The 16,776-nt window shown below is 34.0% G+C and overlaps 1 protein-coding gene across 1 annotated transcript in view; it reads left to right on the forward strand.

The window, feature by feature from the left end:
• Positions 1 to 16,776, forward strand: part of LOC106459552 (low-density lipoprotein receptor-related protein 2-like) — a 248,405-nt gene that overhangs the window by 90,907 nt on the left and 140,722 nt on the right. The window contains exons 4-8 of the mRNA XM_022386057.1: positions 4,027 to 4,149; positions 4,880 to 4,999; positions 5,265 to 5,381; positions 13,547 to 13,669; positions 15,634 to 15,753. Coding sequence (XP_022241765.1) covers positions 4,027 to 4,149; positions 4,880 to 4,999; positions 5,265 to 5,381; positions 13,547 to 13,669; positions 15,634 to 15,753 — 603 coding nt within the window. The remainder of the gene's footprint in view (positions 1 to 4,026; positions 4,150 to 4,879; positions 5,000 to 5,264; positions 5,382 to 13,546; positions 13,670 to 15,633; positions 15,754 to 16,776) is intronic.

Below are 16,776 nucleotides of genomic sequence, written 5' to 3' on the forward strand. Positions count from 1 at the left end.
AGCTACTATTCTCATCTCATTATACAATTTCTAATTAACTTCCACATTCTGATCTGGTGGTCTATAACAAATCCCAATTACAATACTTCTCTCTTTATATCCACTAACACTAATCCAAACTTATTCAACCTCAGTGCTATTTTCTTTAATACGCTCTAACTCAACAGAATGCAATTCACTCCTCACATATAAAGCTACTCCTCCCCCTTTTTCTGAATACTTTATCTCTAAATAATCTAAATACTAAATAATCTGTAGCCTGGTATTTCAAAAAAATTTCTCTCATCAAAATTGATCAAATCCAACCAAGTCTCAGTGATACTCATAATATCAAAATTCTCAATTTCTATAACTTCTCTGAACTTATCAATTTTATTTCTGATACTCCTGACATTACAATAGCAACAATTAATCTTAGATTTTAAAATATGTTCATGTTTTCCTGCCAATTATATTTCATATTTTACTAATATCATAGCCTTCACCTCTGTCTAGCCCTGGTTTAAATCTACCACTACAGCTAAGTTAATAGCCCATGTTAACATGCTAGCCCCCTACCTTGTTTAAGTGTAAGCAATCCATTCCAAAAAAAATATTAACTTTCCTATTAAAATTATCCCACAAATCCAACCAGCTTATTTGCTCATCCCTACATATTGATCTAAGCCTGGCATTCAATCCTAATGACCTTCTTAGTTTCTCATCCCCACAATTTATTCTTGGCAATATCTCTGACAAAATCAAGCTATGACCCCTTTCCTTAAATGCCCTTATCAGTGTTTTGTACTTATCAATAAGCTCTTCAAATCCAGCTTTCCTTACATCATTAGCCTCAACATGTACCGTAAAAACTGCATTGTTACTTTACTATTTCTTGGGTTCTATCATTTATATCCTGTACCCATTACTACTAGCATCCTTAATTATCTCTCTGGTTCTATCATTTATATCCTGTACCCATTACTACTAGCATCCTTAATTATCTCTCTGGTTCTATCATTTATATCCTGTACCTATTGCTACCAGTTCCCTTAACTATCTCTCTGGTTCTATCAGTTATATCCTGTACCTATTGCTACTAGTTCCCTTAACTATCTATCTGGTTCTATCAGTCATATCCTATACCCATTGCTACTAGCACCCTTAACTATCTCTCTGGTTCTATCAGTTATATCTTGTACCCCTGCTCCTGGATAGCATAAGTATATTCTTTTGTTCCCATTTACTCCACATACTACTCTATTTACATGCCTAATTAGAGAATCACCTACAACTATAACTTCCCTATCCTTTACACTATCATCCCTTCTAATCCAATCTGTTTCCCTTACTTGCTCCCCCTCATCACTAGTAAGTGCTTGGAACCAGTTGCTTAACCTAAAGGTAAGCCCATCCTTGCCCTTAAGATGTAAGGAAACTAATGTTTTAGAACATAAAATCATAAGCATTGTACTGATTGCATTTGTGGAGCATAAAATGTAAAATTAACATAAAATACTAGAATTAAAAACACAAATCAAGACATCAGTTTATCAAAGAAAAAAAGAAGATGACCATATAACACTTCATACTGATTGAAAGATAACAAGTGGTAAAGATTAATAACACAATTTAGCTCATTAACATAATGTTGAATTGAACAAGGTAGTCCAACTTTTAAATCTGTATAAGACTGTACTTTACAGGATTGAAACACTGGAGGTTCAGAACTTGTTACATGTGTAATTTATTTTAATAGGGATTTTCTATGTAAAGTTATTTATGTATAAATTCAAACTTTAACATGCAATTCCCAAGGAGTGCTCATGCTGGATAAACTCAGTCATGAGGTCAGATATGACCCATGAGCTGTCAGTTGGACAAAACTGATATAAAAGAAAAATAAACTTCCACAAGGAGCATTTTGAGGTTTAAGAGAATCTTGTATCTCTATCAGAAAAAAAATGTGAATGATCGAATTTCAGAAAGAAATATTTGTTTTGATTTAACTCTGTACAATCTTCTAAAGCTTGATAAACAAAAACAAAAGCTATCTATTTAAAAAAAAATGAAATGATTCAAGTAATACACTTATTTTGTAGTGTGAAAAGAATTAAAACATTCTTAAGTTTTATTTGTTATTTTTACATACACACAGCAAGAAGTCACATTAACTTGCATTATGCAGTTAAAAGATGAATTAATAATTTTAACATTATTGGAACATTTGTTATAGTATATGTTTTGAAGATTTATGTATTTAATCTTTAAAGTAAATATTTTCAACACAGTAATTTGTGCTTTGTTTTGTTGCCATCTCTTCAAAATTAAGTTGAACAATAAATAAGCTAGCTAAAGTGCAGTGGACCTTTATGAAACACTGATGTCTCAACCAAGCAGAAAATAGATTATTCTACAGATAGAGATCTACATTTGCTGGATATTAATATTTTAGGCTATACAGTTTAAAAGATCTAGTATTTCTGGTTCATTGACCTACATTAAATCTTTTGTTTGTCTGTGCAGCATGATGGCAAGTAAACAGAGCAGCAGGTAAGAAGTATACATTTTATTAAGGCCAGCCAGTCATTCCAGATAAAGCCAGTTTTTTATGAACATCTTTTATACTCGATGGTGGAGAAGCATGTTAAGCATACAAATACACACACACACATTGTAGAAGTAAGGAGTTTAAGCTCGCTTGGAGATTTCTGCTTGGTTTTCTAAACCATCCATCTGCTTATTTGGAACATAGTTCTTCATATTTGACTGCATCAGGATTGGGGCAAATTATTTAACATTTCACCTGTATCGAAACAGTAATAAAAAGTAACATTTCCAGTGTTAAGATAAAATATTTTTAGGCAGGCATAGGCTGTACAGAAGTTTAATATATTTCACTTTTATTTCAGAGGACTTTGGGAAATTATATTCATCATTTATCATAAAAAAAGTATCACTTCACTTCAGAAGTGCTACATACATATCAAAGATCCCTTTCATATGTTTCAAAGTCCATGTCAACCCGAAATTCACTGTAATTAATCAGAAAATCCCCAGACAGGGATCTAGGTCATTTTACTTTGGATATTCAAACATAGGCCTTACCATATTGCCACAATTATACACCTCCTCAATAATCTACTAGAAATCACTTTAATTGCACTGTTACAAATTTGTTTTATCCATAAACAAGTGTAGGTTATTAACACTAGTAGATTGTCGTGCAAAATAAACATTTTTATTAGAAAAGAAGAATGTTACTTTCATTAATGAATAATTAAAATATTAATTATAAGATTTTGCAGGAGTCATGCACCCTTTTTTTCTAACAGGCCTAACACATATACTAAACCCCATGATATTAAAGATTATTCAGGTACCCCTGTAACAATTGGCAAAAGCTATGGAGATGTATATGGTGATGCAAAAGTTGTTCACAATATTACTGTTTTGCTCAGATTGTGGCTCACATTTTGTAGCATTTGCCGAGTTAAGGTCACAGTGATTATTGTATTTTGTCAATAACCTGTAAGCATGTGTATACATTTTTATAAGGATTGTTGAAAATCATCCTTCTATTTCTATACACTAACACCATAGCATTTGATAGAGGCCATATTATTAGTCTCCCAAAAGTATTTGAACATCTTTACAATTTTAATAAAACTTGTTCCTCTTAAAAGTGTAATATTCCATCTAAAATGCATATTATATAATACATGGAATGATAGTTAGAGCTACAATATAAAATCTAATAGTGCTTGTTGTACCTTGTCACAGTAATTTTGTTTATTGTTATCTTAATGCTATACCTTCCAATTAATTCTGTTTCTTTCTTTAAAAATGGGTTAATCTGTTTTGTATGAAGTAGTGATTTCCTTCTAAGTCAGATGTAACAAAGATAATTTTTTTAGTAAGAATATACAATGCATTTTGTTTTAGTTCATTGTGTTTTTAGTATGTATTTATGTTGAAAACTAATATAATTTAGATATCCATGTTTTTGCCAAAACAAAAGATTTATGCTTTTTAATTCTTTAATAGGCTATAGGCAATGCCTTCCAAATGACCATAAATGTGGCAATGGTCTTTGCATTCCTATCAGTAAAAAATGTGATGGATATTATGACTGTCGAGATGAAAGTGATGAAAAGCACTGTATTCTTAGTGAGTTACTTCTTTTGATGTATTTCTAACCTTTATAATGTGTATATGTATGACTATATGGGACTGTAGAATGTTTATTTAAAAAATTAAGGCAACTAAGGATAGCACCATGTATGGGTGATTCTTTTTTTTGTGTTAGTAATTAAGATATATAAAGCTAAAATAGTACAGTTTATGATAAATTTAATTACTGTAAAAATTCAACTACTACCATTGGCCAGCATTGAATGTATAGGCCAATAAAATTACCAAGCACATTTACTCAGTTGTATTTGTTGTATTTGGTTATAGTTACATTTCACAAAAGGACAATTCATGGTCACCAATATTCAAACTTTTAAATAGATTTTACATCTCAATGCTTTCTTCTGTATATAAAACTGTCAAAATGTATTATCATAATGACATAATATTTATTGCTTGCATCACTGCAAAATTTTGAATCAAATATCAAACCAAAATCACTTTATAGAATTTACATAAAGGACTGATGCCTATCATCTGAGACTTTTTTCCCGATGAAGTTCTTGTACAAGAAATTCCTGTTTTAGAATAAATTTGAGGTTGATGAAATATAAAACTTTCTCCCCTTGTTTGTTACAAAACAGCACTGTTCTTGACAAAAAAAATATACAGCATTTTTAAAAATAATTCTAAAGAATGAAACACTTACAGTTGGTTTATTAATGCACTTTAAAGGCTTTGTGTTATTTTATTTTTTGTTTAATAGACAGAACAGCATGTGGCCTAAATGAGTTTCGATGTGCTAATGGAAACAAGTGTATAGATTTAGGCAAGAAATGTGATCATTGGAATGATTGTGGAGACAATTCTGATGAACAGGAATGTGGTATGTATAATTTAGGACAAACATATTAGTTTTGTTACATAATATCCTATGCATGCAGAAGGATGCAGAGACAAATTCAACTTTGTGCAGGTTTTTTTTCCCCCAACAACAAAAAATGTTACATATTTTACTTTAGTTTTTAATAATTAACAGCTGCTTTATTTTTTGTTCTTAAATAAATGAATAGATAAGCTTACAATTCTGTTTCACACTTGTATAGGCCTATTTTAAAAATAACATTCTAATAAAAAAATTTTTTTTCTAGAATTTCCTTCTTGTCATAGGGGTCAGTTTAGGTGCAGCAATCACATATGTATACCATCCAGCTGGCATTGTGATGGTCATACTGACTGCACTGATCAATCAGATGAGAAGAATTGCAGTAAGTAGATTTTATTCAAGTTTATTTTTACTGGTAATTTGTTTGTTAATAGATAAATCTTAGGTACATATATTTCATGAAATTGCTACTTGATTAGATACTGTTCACATAAGACACACACAGAACGAAGAATTTACTACCTAGCTAGATATTTAATATTTTGGAATACTTTAAATATAACTTAAGAAACATTTTTAGATACTTATTTGAACAGAAAAAACTATGAAGCTACTTCTTGGTTGGTGTATCTAGATGACTCAAAATGTCTTAAAACAGAAGCACTTACCATTATTCTGAGCACCAGTGATGTTCAATGATATCTTTTAGATAATGTTTTGTTTCAATTAAAATATGAATACAGAACCATTTTTGACATATGACTAGATATAGTGCTACATGGTAATTTTAAGGATAGGATGTCTTTGGCTGGGTGTCTGTCAAGAGAAATTACATTAGAAAGATTTTTTTAACCTGTATATTAAACCTTGACTTTTGTTCTTATAAAAGAAAGGATCAAAATGCTAAAAACCTTCTCGGATTGGGGCTCAAACCTGGTATTTGTAGCTATCTTGTGTTGTTTCAATATTTAATTTCTGAGCACATGAGTAGAGAAGCTAAATTTCTACTAAATGAGTTTCATCGTGGCTTAGTATCTTACAACTAGTTTCTGTTCTAACTGTCACAACTACCTGTTTATGTTTTACTTTTTCTTTTGTTTTCTCTACCATTACTAATGTCTTTATACTGAATTTTGTGTTATTAAACTTGTAATTCTTTAAATTCTTAAAGCTCCATATAAAACCATTTTATTTCACTGATGGATTTCTTGATGATGTTGGGTAAACATATTTAGCTATTATATCCAATTTTCAGCAATTTAAAAAACATATTTGTTTGTGGGTATAGAAATAAAACGACTGTAGGTGCATCATAAGAGCAATGGTAAAATCCTACTATTTTCTCAGACAAGAGTAACCACTCATATAAATAATTATTTGTACTTCAGAGTAGCCCTTCTTTGAAACATTACTAAAAAAGTTGAATTGTATAAAGTCTAGTTGATGGTGAGCATGTTAACAGATGTGTATCCAGACAAGAAGTGTATGCTGGTTTATTACACAAACAGATGTGAATCTCCTTGAGAGGTGTATGCTAATTTTGCATATAAACAGATGTGAATCTACACAAAAGGTGTACACTGATTTTGTACATAAGAGATGTGTATTTATAAAAGAGGTGTACACTAATTTTGTATATAAACAGATGAGAACTTACACAAGACATGTGTATTTATAAAAGAATTTGTTTGAACTTAAGCACAAAGCTATGCAATGGGCTATCTGTGCTCTGCCCACCATGGGTATCAAAACCCAGTTTCTAGCATTGTAAGTCCACAGACAAACCACTGTGCCACTGGTAGGAATTTATAAAAGAGGTGTACAATAGTTTTGTACATAAACAGATGTGAATATGCACAAGAGGTGTATACTGATTGTGTACATAAAGAGATGTGTAACCATACAAGAGGTGTACACTAATTTTATTACATAAACAGATGTGAATCTAGAATGTCACTTCAAAATTAGGGAAGGCTGTGTGGAGATAGCCCTTTTGTAGCTTTGCAAGAAAAAGGTAAAACTGTACATTCCGAAATGGTACCATCTTCTTTTATCCATAGCTATCTCAACCTACATTTGCCCTCTATGCATTGATAAACTTTTTAAAAGGACACAAGTCTTTTAAACCCCTATATTTTTCTGTGTCATTGCAACAACATGTGCTGATCATGTGACCACCCTCCACCAATCCTACTGTGCCCTCTATACTAGCACAGGTTGCTCTCTCTACCTTGTGGTAAATCCTCACTTTCTCGATTGGCATTCTCGTGTATAAACGTGTGTTTTACATTCTTCATGTAACTGCTTAATGTTTGATTGTGTTTGATCACCAATTATGATCAGTTTCAAGTTCAAGTTTCTACTCATTTGTTTTTGAGATGTTTCTGCTTCCCTAATTCTACTTTGTTCATATGAATTCAGGTTTCTTATGACGGTTGATAATTTTCCCACTATAAGTAGACAGTGGTTATAACACTAGGCCTCAGTCTCAGGTTTCATAATGCCTGCTAAGAAAACACAGACTTTCGTTCATGGGGAGTTCATGTCTTACATTCGGCTAGTGATTTTTTTCTTTCAAGATAGGTAGTGTTCTTTTTCTCAGGAGATCTGTGGTTTTTCAGTGTGTATTTCTCACTCCCTATAGATATACTCATGCTCAATGAGTTCATATGAGCTCGTGTATGGATATAATTTCCGCACTTGATAATTTATGTCATTCACGTCTCTTGGTTCAGTGTTGTGTAAGTTTTAATTTCATACTTCTTTTACCATCTACGTTACTTTAGACTGTAGTTTACAACTTGTATTTAGAGATTGTTTTTTGCATTACTTTGGTTGAATATGATAAATGTTTTCACTACTAATCACATCTACTTAGAAATAAGCTTTGAGTCAACCTTTGCTATTGGTAACTGGGTGCCTTTTTATTCTCATGTTCTTTAGGATAAGTTTTCTTTTTGTGTCCTTTGTCTTATAGTTTCTTTGAGTCGACTTCTACATTCTGTGTTTAAGGGTCATTTGTTTTAGCAGTACCGTTAGTGGTTTTGTAATTTAGGTGTTACTTATTGTTTTACGCTGATTTTCTTAGTTTTGCAGGTGTGTTACTTTTAAGCTCTTCATAGACTACACGTTTCTAAATTTTTGTTAGTTCATTAGTTTGGTGTACTTTCTTCAATTTCTTTAGTTTATTTGTCTTTTCGGTTACACTTCACAACAGTTCCGTTCTTTCTACGGGTTCTCTATGAGGGTTTCTGATTTCTGTTTTGCTCCCCCCTCCTCCTCGGGATTGTACCTTGTCTGGTCGTCTTGCTCAGTCTGTTTGGTTTCCTACTACACACCAGGAGTTTACTCCCATCCTTCTTTGACTCCCTATACATGGGAGTTTAAAGTCCCTTTCTTAATCTGTCCTGACTGTATACTTATCTGCAGTCAACTCGCTTCACCATAGAGTCCTACCTCACACTTTGGTGGGTTTTTATGCTCCAATATCATGTTCTTTTCTTCAGTTCCTCTAGGTGAGTTTGCATTCCAGTTCTGAGCACTCACAGACTGTCTTTTTTAAGCTCTTCACTCGTTGGATCTTCAGACTCACATTTCATGGGTGACAGGCTTCTGCTCGCCTCTTCCTGTACCCAGACAGTCACTCGCACCTGCTTCTTACTTTGAGAAGCTTCTCAGGTGGGTTTATTTTCTGAGTGGAGAAGTCCTTTACTACCCCCTCATAGTATCTTTTTCATTTGGGTGTTCTTTTCGCTTCCTTTTTTGTTGGAGTCCAGCCTTTTCCACTTTGCCTCCAGGATATTGAGCGGACAGTCATGTTTGCCATCCCTTGTCCTTCTCTCTCTGTCTGTGAGGATCTCCCTTATTTGGGATGTGGTCTTCCTTAGAAGTGCTCATTCCCTTAGGTTGGACACACATGCATTCCCTTCATTGGATAATTCTCAACCAGCGGAAATTCCCTCATGATCCCTTGGACCATTCCATTTTCCTCGATTCCATTGAGTTTTTAGGTCAGTGGTCAGTCAAAGAGGCTACTCTTCATATCTGCATCCTGGTACCTTGGTAGTTCTTTAGGCTCTGTATCCTTTCCTGCAGGGGAGAGTTGTTTTGGTTCTTTCTGCAATTCCACTATTGTCAGCTTTATCACCTAGAAAGGGGTAACCAGGTTCTGGATTTCGTGTATTGGGCCAATGACCCTGATGTGTCTATTCTGGTGAGTCATGTTCCCTGAGTTCTGATTCTTGTGGCCAATTTCTTATTGCATCCCTACCAGGTTCTCCACAAAGTAATCTCTTCATCTTCACGTTTTTCTGTGGATGTGTTCTCAACAGGGAACACTACATGTTTGTATGTATTTCCCATTCACTGATATTCCACACTTTCTTCCTTTTAGTCTTCAGTTCCACACCCTTCAGCTGTGGAGATAGATGCTTTTAGTCAAGATTGGAGGGGTCTTCACCTATATGCCTACCCTCCAATTTGACTCATCTTCTGGGTCTTTTCCCTTATCCAGACCAAACCTTGTGTTTGCTGGTTCTTTTGTACTGACTACTCAGATGTGGTTCCCTCTGTTCTGGCCCTTACTGGAGCAACACACCTTATCCTTTTCTCTATCTTGTCTGCTACTCAGCCATCCCTGATGTGATGTTTTTATCATCAAGACATCTCCATACTCAGAGTGACTTTTGTTCAGTCACAGCTTTGTCTCAGGGGCTCTCCCTATATGTCTACCCTCCATTCAGACTCCTCCTCTACTGGGTCTTTCCCTTTATCATGTCGGATCTTTTATTACCTACACTTTTTGCCCTTCCTCTTTGTCTGTGTACCAGAGACATAAGTCTTGTTTCAGTCTTTAGTCTCTTTCCCAGGGCTTCCATCCCTCCTCCACTTCTGTTCTTCACCTGTCACAGTTTTTTGTTTGTTCAGGGTTTGTCTGTTTCAACTGTTGCTCTTTATAGAGCTACTCTGTCGCACACCCTCTTTTCTCCATCTTCCAGAAAGTTTCTCTTCCCTGGGTTGTTTCATTTCTTTCATCTGGCCCATCCAACACATTTACTTTGTTCTGCCAGATTGGGATCTCCATATTGTTCTTTCTATCTTGTCCAGTTCTCCCTTTGAACCCATTGCAATTTGTTTCTTGTAAGATATTTCTCTTACGATCTCAATCCTCCCCTTCCTGGCACATGGACTTTGTCATTCCAATTTTTATGACATCCTTTATCATTTCTTATCTGTTTTTCATTATCCAGATCTGACATTCCATTCCTGGACTTTGGCTGCCCAGGTAGGTGGTTTTTCCTTTTCTCCTCTTTCTTTCCCATCCTTTTCCCTCCTGTATTCCCATTCGTTTCCGGATCATCTCCTTTGTCCAGTTCATTCCTTGCTCTATTGTTTGGCTCGTACTGTCTCCTTTCATTATTCTCGTTCCTGTCTCGTTGTTCCATGGCATTCCTGTTTTTCCTGATCTTTCTCCTATTATGCTCACAGGTTGGGTTCGTTAACTCATACACCTGGCATATTTGGATGTATCCCTGGCTGATCGCCATCTACGTATTGTTTCTTCACACCTAATTCATCATCTAACTCTGACTTTAGTTGCTCGACTCTACTGTCATCTGGAGAGGGTCATTCAGGCCTTATTGTGGACAACTCCCTACTGTGTCACTGTCTTCGTTGGGCAGATATCACTTTCCATCTGTGGCAATTCTACACACGTTTGTTCATCTGTGACTGGGATAAGTCACCATATTATTATTATTAGGTCATCGGGAAACTAATGTCACTTTTTTTTAGATGAAAAAAACCTGAACAACTTGTATATCAAAACATAACATTTATTAAATGAAATAGTCTCCATTCTTATTGATGATACTTTTCCATCTTACAATAAGGTTGTTGATGCCCTGATTAAAGAAATCACTTGACTTTGAAGCAAAAAACATGTCGATGTCCTCTTTAACACTTTCCACATTTGCATACGTTTTCCCATTAAGATGGTGTTTCAGCAAACGAAAAAAAATGGTAATCTGATGGTGTCGTATCTGGAGAACATGGTGGGTGGGGGAGAATTTCCCATCCCAACTCCACAATCTTGTGTTGCGTCAAACGTGCCAGATGTGGATGTGCATTGTCATGTAGAAGAAGAACACCTTTCCGATTGATGAGTGAAGGGTATTTCTGATGAAGGGCTTGATTTAAATGTTCCAGTTGCTGATCTCTGCATTGACAGATCACTTTGGATTGAGGAGTTCGAAATGACTTCCTCCTTTGATGTCCCACCAAATGCAAAGCATCACTTTCCAGGTTTTAGGGTTGGAAGTGGTTTTTGTCTAGGACTGATCCATTGTTTTTGGTATTAAATATTCACATAGAGAATCCATTTTTCATCACCGGTGACAATTCTGTCCAAAAATAGTTTGCGTGCATTATGCTCCAGAAGAGACAAGGCAACATTCACATGTTGGAAACGATGAACATCAAAGAGTTTGTGAGGCACACAAACACCTTCTTTATGGAGTTTCCCATATTTCTTAGATGTTTACACATTGTGTCATGAAAGACATGCAATTTCAGGGCCATTTAACGAGTGTGTTGCCTTGGGTTAGACTCAACAAGCGTCTTCAGATCATCAATATCAATTCCAAGATGTCGGCCACTGCCATAACAGTTTTTAAGGCTAAAGTCACCTGAACGAAATTTCCTGAACCATTGTTGACACTTACGAACATTCAAACATTTTCATAAACTTCTTTGATATTCTTTGTGGCTACAGAAGCGTTGTTTCCCTTCTTGTATTCAAACAGCATTACATGCTGAATGTGTGTCTCATTGTGTGCTATCATTGTAAGGAATTAGAGTATACAAAACTATATACATTATATAGGCTACACTAACGTGATGTGTAGGGGGTTCGTTTAACTATTATACGTGATGTATGTTTTTTGGGGGGTGGTTAATGAAAGTGTTTCCAAACATGACATTAATTTCTTGATGACCTAATATTTTTCTCTTTTGCTTTTGTGTATACATCATATTTCAGGATCCCACCTGGTGGTGGGTGTTATCTGGTCAGGTATGCTGAATTTTATATCTTAGCACTATATCTGTATACTTCTCCAGTGCTCACTGTGGAGATGGGGTGTTTCTGTAAGACCACTGGATGCTTTTCCAATCTGGGTCTTTCTGTTTCTGGGTCACTGGTTTTGTACAATAAAACAACCTCATAGTCAGATGTACTCACTCAATGAGAAGAAGGCTATTGTCTTCATGCTTCATGTTATACACACAATATGGCATGAAATATATTATGCAAGGTGCTTCCTCTGGATGTTTCCTGCCAAGATGGACTGCACTTGACATAATCCATTGTATACCAAATACCAAGGGGCTTCCCCCCAGATGTTTATGCCTGGGTAAACCTCACTTGGGAGAGGAGGTAGTACCATTTCAAAAGTTAATATTTCCTAATAATGAAAATGTATTTCCGATAGGTAATTACCTCCTCTTACCCATTTCCCACCCTTCCTTCCCACTGATTTACTGGTATTTTTTTTATTTGTATATGCCAATTCTAGAAAGTTAGGATTGTATCACAAGAATAGAGGTAGCTACCTGTGCTAGCATAGAGAGTGCAATGGAATTGGTGGAGGGTGGTCACATGATCAGCACATGTTGTTGCAGTGATGAAAAAAATATAGGGGTATAAAATACTGGTGCACTTTTAAAAAGTTTACCATTGCCTATTGGGTAAATGAAGGTCAAGATAACTATGGATGAGAGTAGTAAGTACCTATGGGAAATACATTTTTAGTGTTAGAAATGTTAACTTTTGTCGCTTTATTGGCTAGATCTTTTTCACTCTTATTTGGAAACTTGTGATCAATATTAGTTTAACCCTTAAATTCCTGACTTTTTTCTTATACTGTTAACATCAGTGGATCGTACCTATTACATAATACTGAATAAAACATGGTGCATATCTGGTGAACCGATACTTACTGTTTTTGCCTGTTTCTACACTGAGTGCAAAGAACTGACTAAAAATAATTATATTTTTTGTTCTGAGTACATATTGGACCACATCAGTAATTAGTGAATTAGTTGCAGTATTGATGGTATTCTGTTTACATTTTTCTGTGGGATTTGTGTTATCAAGGACCTTGTAATTTGACGTTTATTTATATAGAAGATGGGGGTCCAACCCCTTCATGACCTTCCTCATGTCATCCCATATCACTGTGTCAAATTTGGTTCCTGTTAATCTAGAAATGTGGAAACAAATAAGGAACAGATATGAAATGATAGATATACAACAATGTATTTTTTTTCCCAGATACAAACTTTGCTTTATGTAGTAGATAATAATATTATATTGTTATGTTTGATAAGGTAGCTACTAAAATTAACTTCCAATTCAGTGGATGCTCACATGTATTTTTTTAATTATGATGTTCAGACTTTTGCAATAATACAATGTATGTATAATATATAAATAACTGATTAAAATGAAGTATTTCAAAAATTTAATGGTACTTTTTTATTTCATAGCTCTAATTACTTGTGCTGAATCAAAATTCTTGTGTCCATCAGAGAAAAAATGTATTGAAAAAACTAAGCTTTGTAATGGGTTCCGAGACTGTGATGATGGGGTGGATGAAAAAGAAGCATGTTGTAAGTTATAGATAATTAGGATTCGTTATTTTTATATGTTGTGTATTCTGTAGATAGATTGTTGTACCTGTTTTTGGGTTGTTTAATCATCAAAAATGGAACTAATTTTTTTTAATGTCGTGTACCCTTAATAAACTAAACTGTAATCGTGAATATTGTGGAACTATTAATACACAAATAGGAATAGTGGCACATTTAAACTTAATAGTTCCAAATAACAGTGATTTTGTTGTACAGTAGTCCCTGGTTCCCTCCAGTGACCCCCTCCTTCTTTTTAGATATGATTTTTTTATGTCCATGGAATGATTTTACGTTGATCCATGAATGACTTCCTGACAGATGCAACATACGACTGTGATTTTTGGGTAGAAGGTCGGATAATGACCTCTCTGTATAGCGAATTTTCTTCATTTCAATAAAAACTTATAAACATGCTGTGTTCATTTATTTGATTTCATGTGAACATGTATGTACTATAATCTGCCACGCCACACAATGTATATGAAGGCTTGGAAATTTTCATACTTTATGTAATATTTTCAAAATATGAATATCTCTACCTCGATTATTCAATGTGATCAGAAAAAATTAATAACTTCAACAGCAATTAGTACTTGATTACGTGAGTGTTTTGATGAGTAGTGTGCAATCGGCCATGAAAATAAGACCATGATGCAAGCTGGGAAAACCCTCACCAGTCAATCAGAAGTCAGAATGAGTGTTTTCTCAAGATTTCAGATGATATAGGTAAGTAATTCTCCTGGTGAGAAGTTAATGTGTGGCTTGCTGTATAAATATAATACATATTAAAGAATAAATCACTCACATTTTTGTACAAAGATTGATTCTGTCTCACAATGCCTCAAGAAAAGTGAAAATGTAAACACCAAAGATCAAAGTAATCCAAAAGGGTGCCAAATGTGTTCTGATTGCTGCCAAAATGTAGGTTTGCAAAATGCAAATTCAAACAACTGTTGCTGACAAAGTTAAAATCATGGAGTTATGGGAAAGTGGTTGTAATTCAAACATCAAAGTCTCCAAAGTGCGTAAAACCGCAAATCATGAACTTAACAAGCTAGTGTTTGATTAATTCTGTGATGCTAGAGCTAAGAACATTCCTGTTTCTGGAAAGTTGATCCAAGATAAATTATTTTACATAAAACACAAACAAAAAATTTAAGTTATATTTATTGAACTGTTATCTATCATGAGTACTATTATACAAATTTGCTATGTCATCTGTATATAAACCATTATGCTCAAGCCTTGGCAATAGTGACTGGAACAGCTTGAACTTGGTCATTTGTTAGTTGGTTATTGATCCTTTGAATAAGGAAGTCCTGTCAGATATGACTTTTTTTATCATGGCAGATAGGTCAGTCATATCTAAGAGGGACTACTGTAGTTACTTTTAGAACTTATCAATATGTAAGTGTGTAAATGTTACTTTTTAAAAGTTTTTACTGTAATATGTAACTTATTTCAATCAATAAAAATTGTTATATAATGTAAATTGTTTTTAATGTGCTGTAATTGGAAGACTTCGGGGTTTACCATTGTAATAGACTACAAAATGCATCATGTAAAAATATATGATGTTGAGAAATTATCTAATCACCCATGATGCCTTCAAATCTCACTTTATATTAACTTATATAAACTAAATTTACTACACATTTTGGAGTAGAAAGATCTAACTATATTTAAATATTTAAATTCTCATTGAAATATTACTCAGATTTTTAGCAGAATTTTTCTTTGGATAACACTGTGTTTTATATTAGGATTTTTAATGTTATCAAATCATTTAATCATAATAAACTAATTTTGTAGTTAAGAATTTTCTAAATTTATAAACAAAAGTATATTTTCTCTACACATTTTCAGTATGATTGTAACATATGTGCCATTTATTTCTATGATTGTACGACTTTAATCCATTCATGCTTGTGCTACATATACAGCATCTAATTTGTGTCACTCCTTGTCGTGTGAATATGGATGTCGGCCATCTCCTGAAGGAGGAGAATGTTACTGTAAAACTGGAATGCAGGTCAATCCAGGTGATAGAAGAAGCTGTAGAGGTAATGATTGATAAATTTTATTAGTGTCATTCTTTTCTTCTGTTAGTTTCTTTTCAGCATATATCATTGTTTGTTGATTGTATGAATTTCTATGAATTACTTAGATATAACATTTATATAGAAGTTAACAATGAGTCTTGTTCATAGGTTACATTAATGTTATGGTGTCTGTGAGCATTTTCCTTTTGTATTTGGGATATATGCAAACTGAACCAACTTTCCATGTTGCCTCACTAAATTCACTGCAACACCTCTCCATCTATTATTTAGACCCTATGTTATAGTGATTATCATCTATGTTAAAGTCCTACAGCATGCTTGTCTGTATATCTTCAGAAAAAATAGTTAGCTAGGCTTATATTTTCATGTTCTAAAGGAAGCTATGATATAACAATGTGTTTATTACCTTTTCAAGTTTTCTTTCCTTGTAGTTACAATGACAAAGTAAGATACCTTCTGTACTATTATGATTTAGCTTTATAGCTTGTGAGTAGAACAGTCTGCAGCATGAAAGAAATGTATTGTGTACTTAATAAGCGAAATTTTTAAGCAGAGGACAGACATTTCTTGTTCAGGAAGTACATCTTGACAATTTTTGACAATTGTTACCAATGGTTACACTTTTGTACATAATGTGAAAGAAAAGTTAAAGGCATTGATTATTGTGTATTTGTCTTTGGTTATTTAATTAGAAGGAAAAGTGACATGGTTTTGTTACATATTAGAGCTGATATTCACCAGTAACATAAGAGCCTTTTTATTATTTTCTGTTGTTGATGTGGGAGTAATGGGGGAACAAAGATTTTGAATATATTAATTGGTAGACTCGAAAACCAAGTTTCGTGTCTGTTTTTGATAGCTTTTTATGTTGTTTTCTTAACAATGTTGACTCTTTCTGTTTATGACCCACCTCTCGTCCACATACTTGTTCTGTCCCCTTCTTAATCTCCCTTGGGTATCTGCATAACTTCCTAATTGTTTATTTCTTCTTTTCACAATGATTTAGTTTTGCTCTGTTTTTGA

This window comes from Limulus polyphemus, unplaced genomic scaffold, assembly GCF_000517525.1.
Source record: "Limulus polyphemus unplaced genomic scaffold, Limulus_polyphemus-2.1.2 Scaffold626, whole genome shotgun sequence".
Lineage (NCBI taxonomy): Eukaryota > Metazoa > Arthropoda > Merostomata > Xiphosura > Limulidae > Limulus > Limulus polyphemus.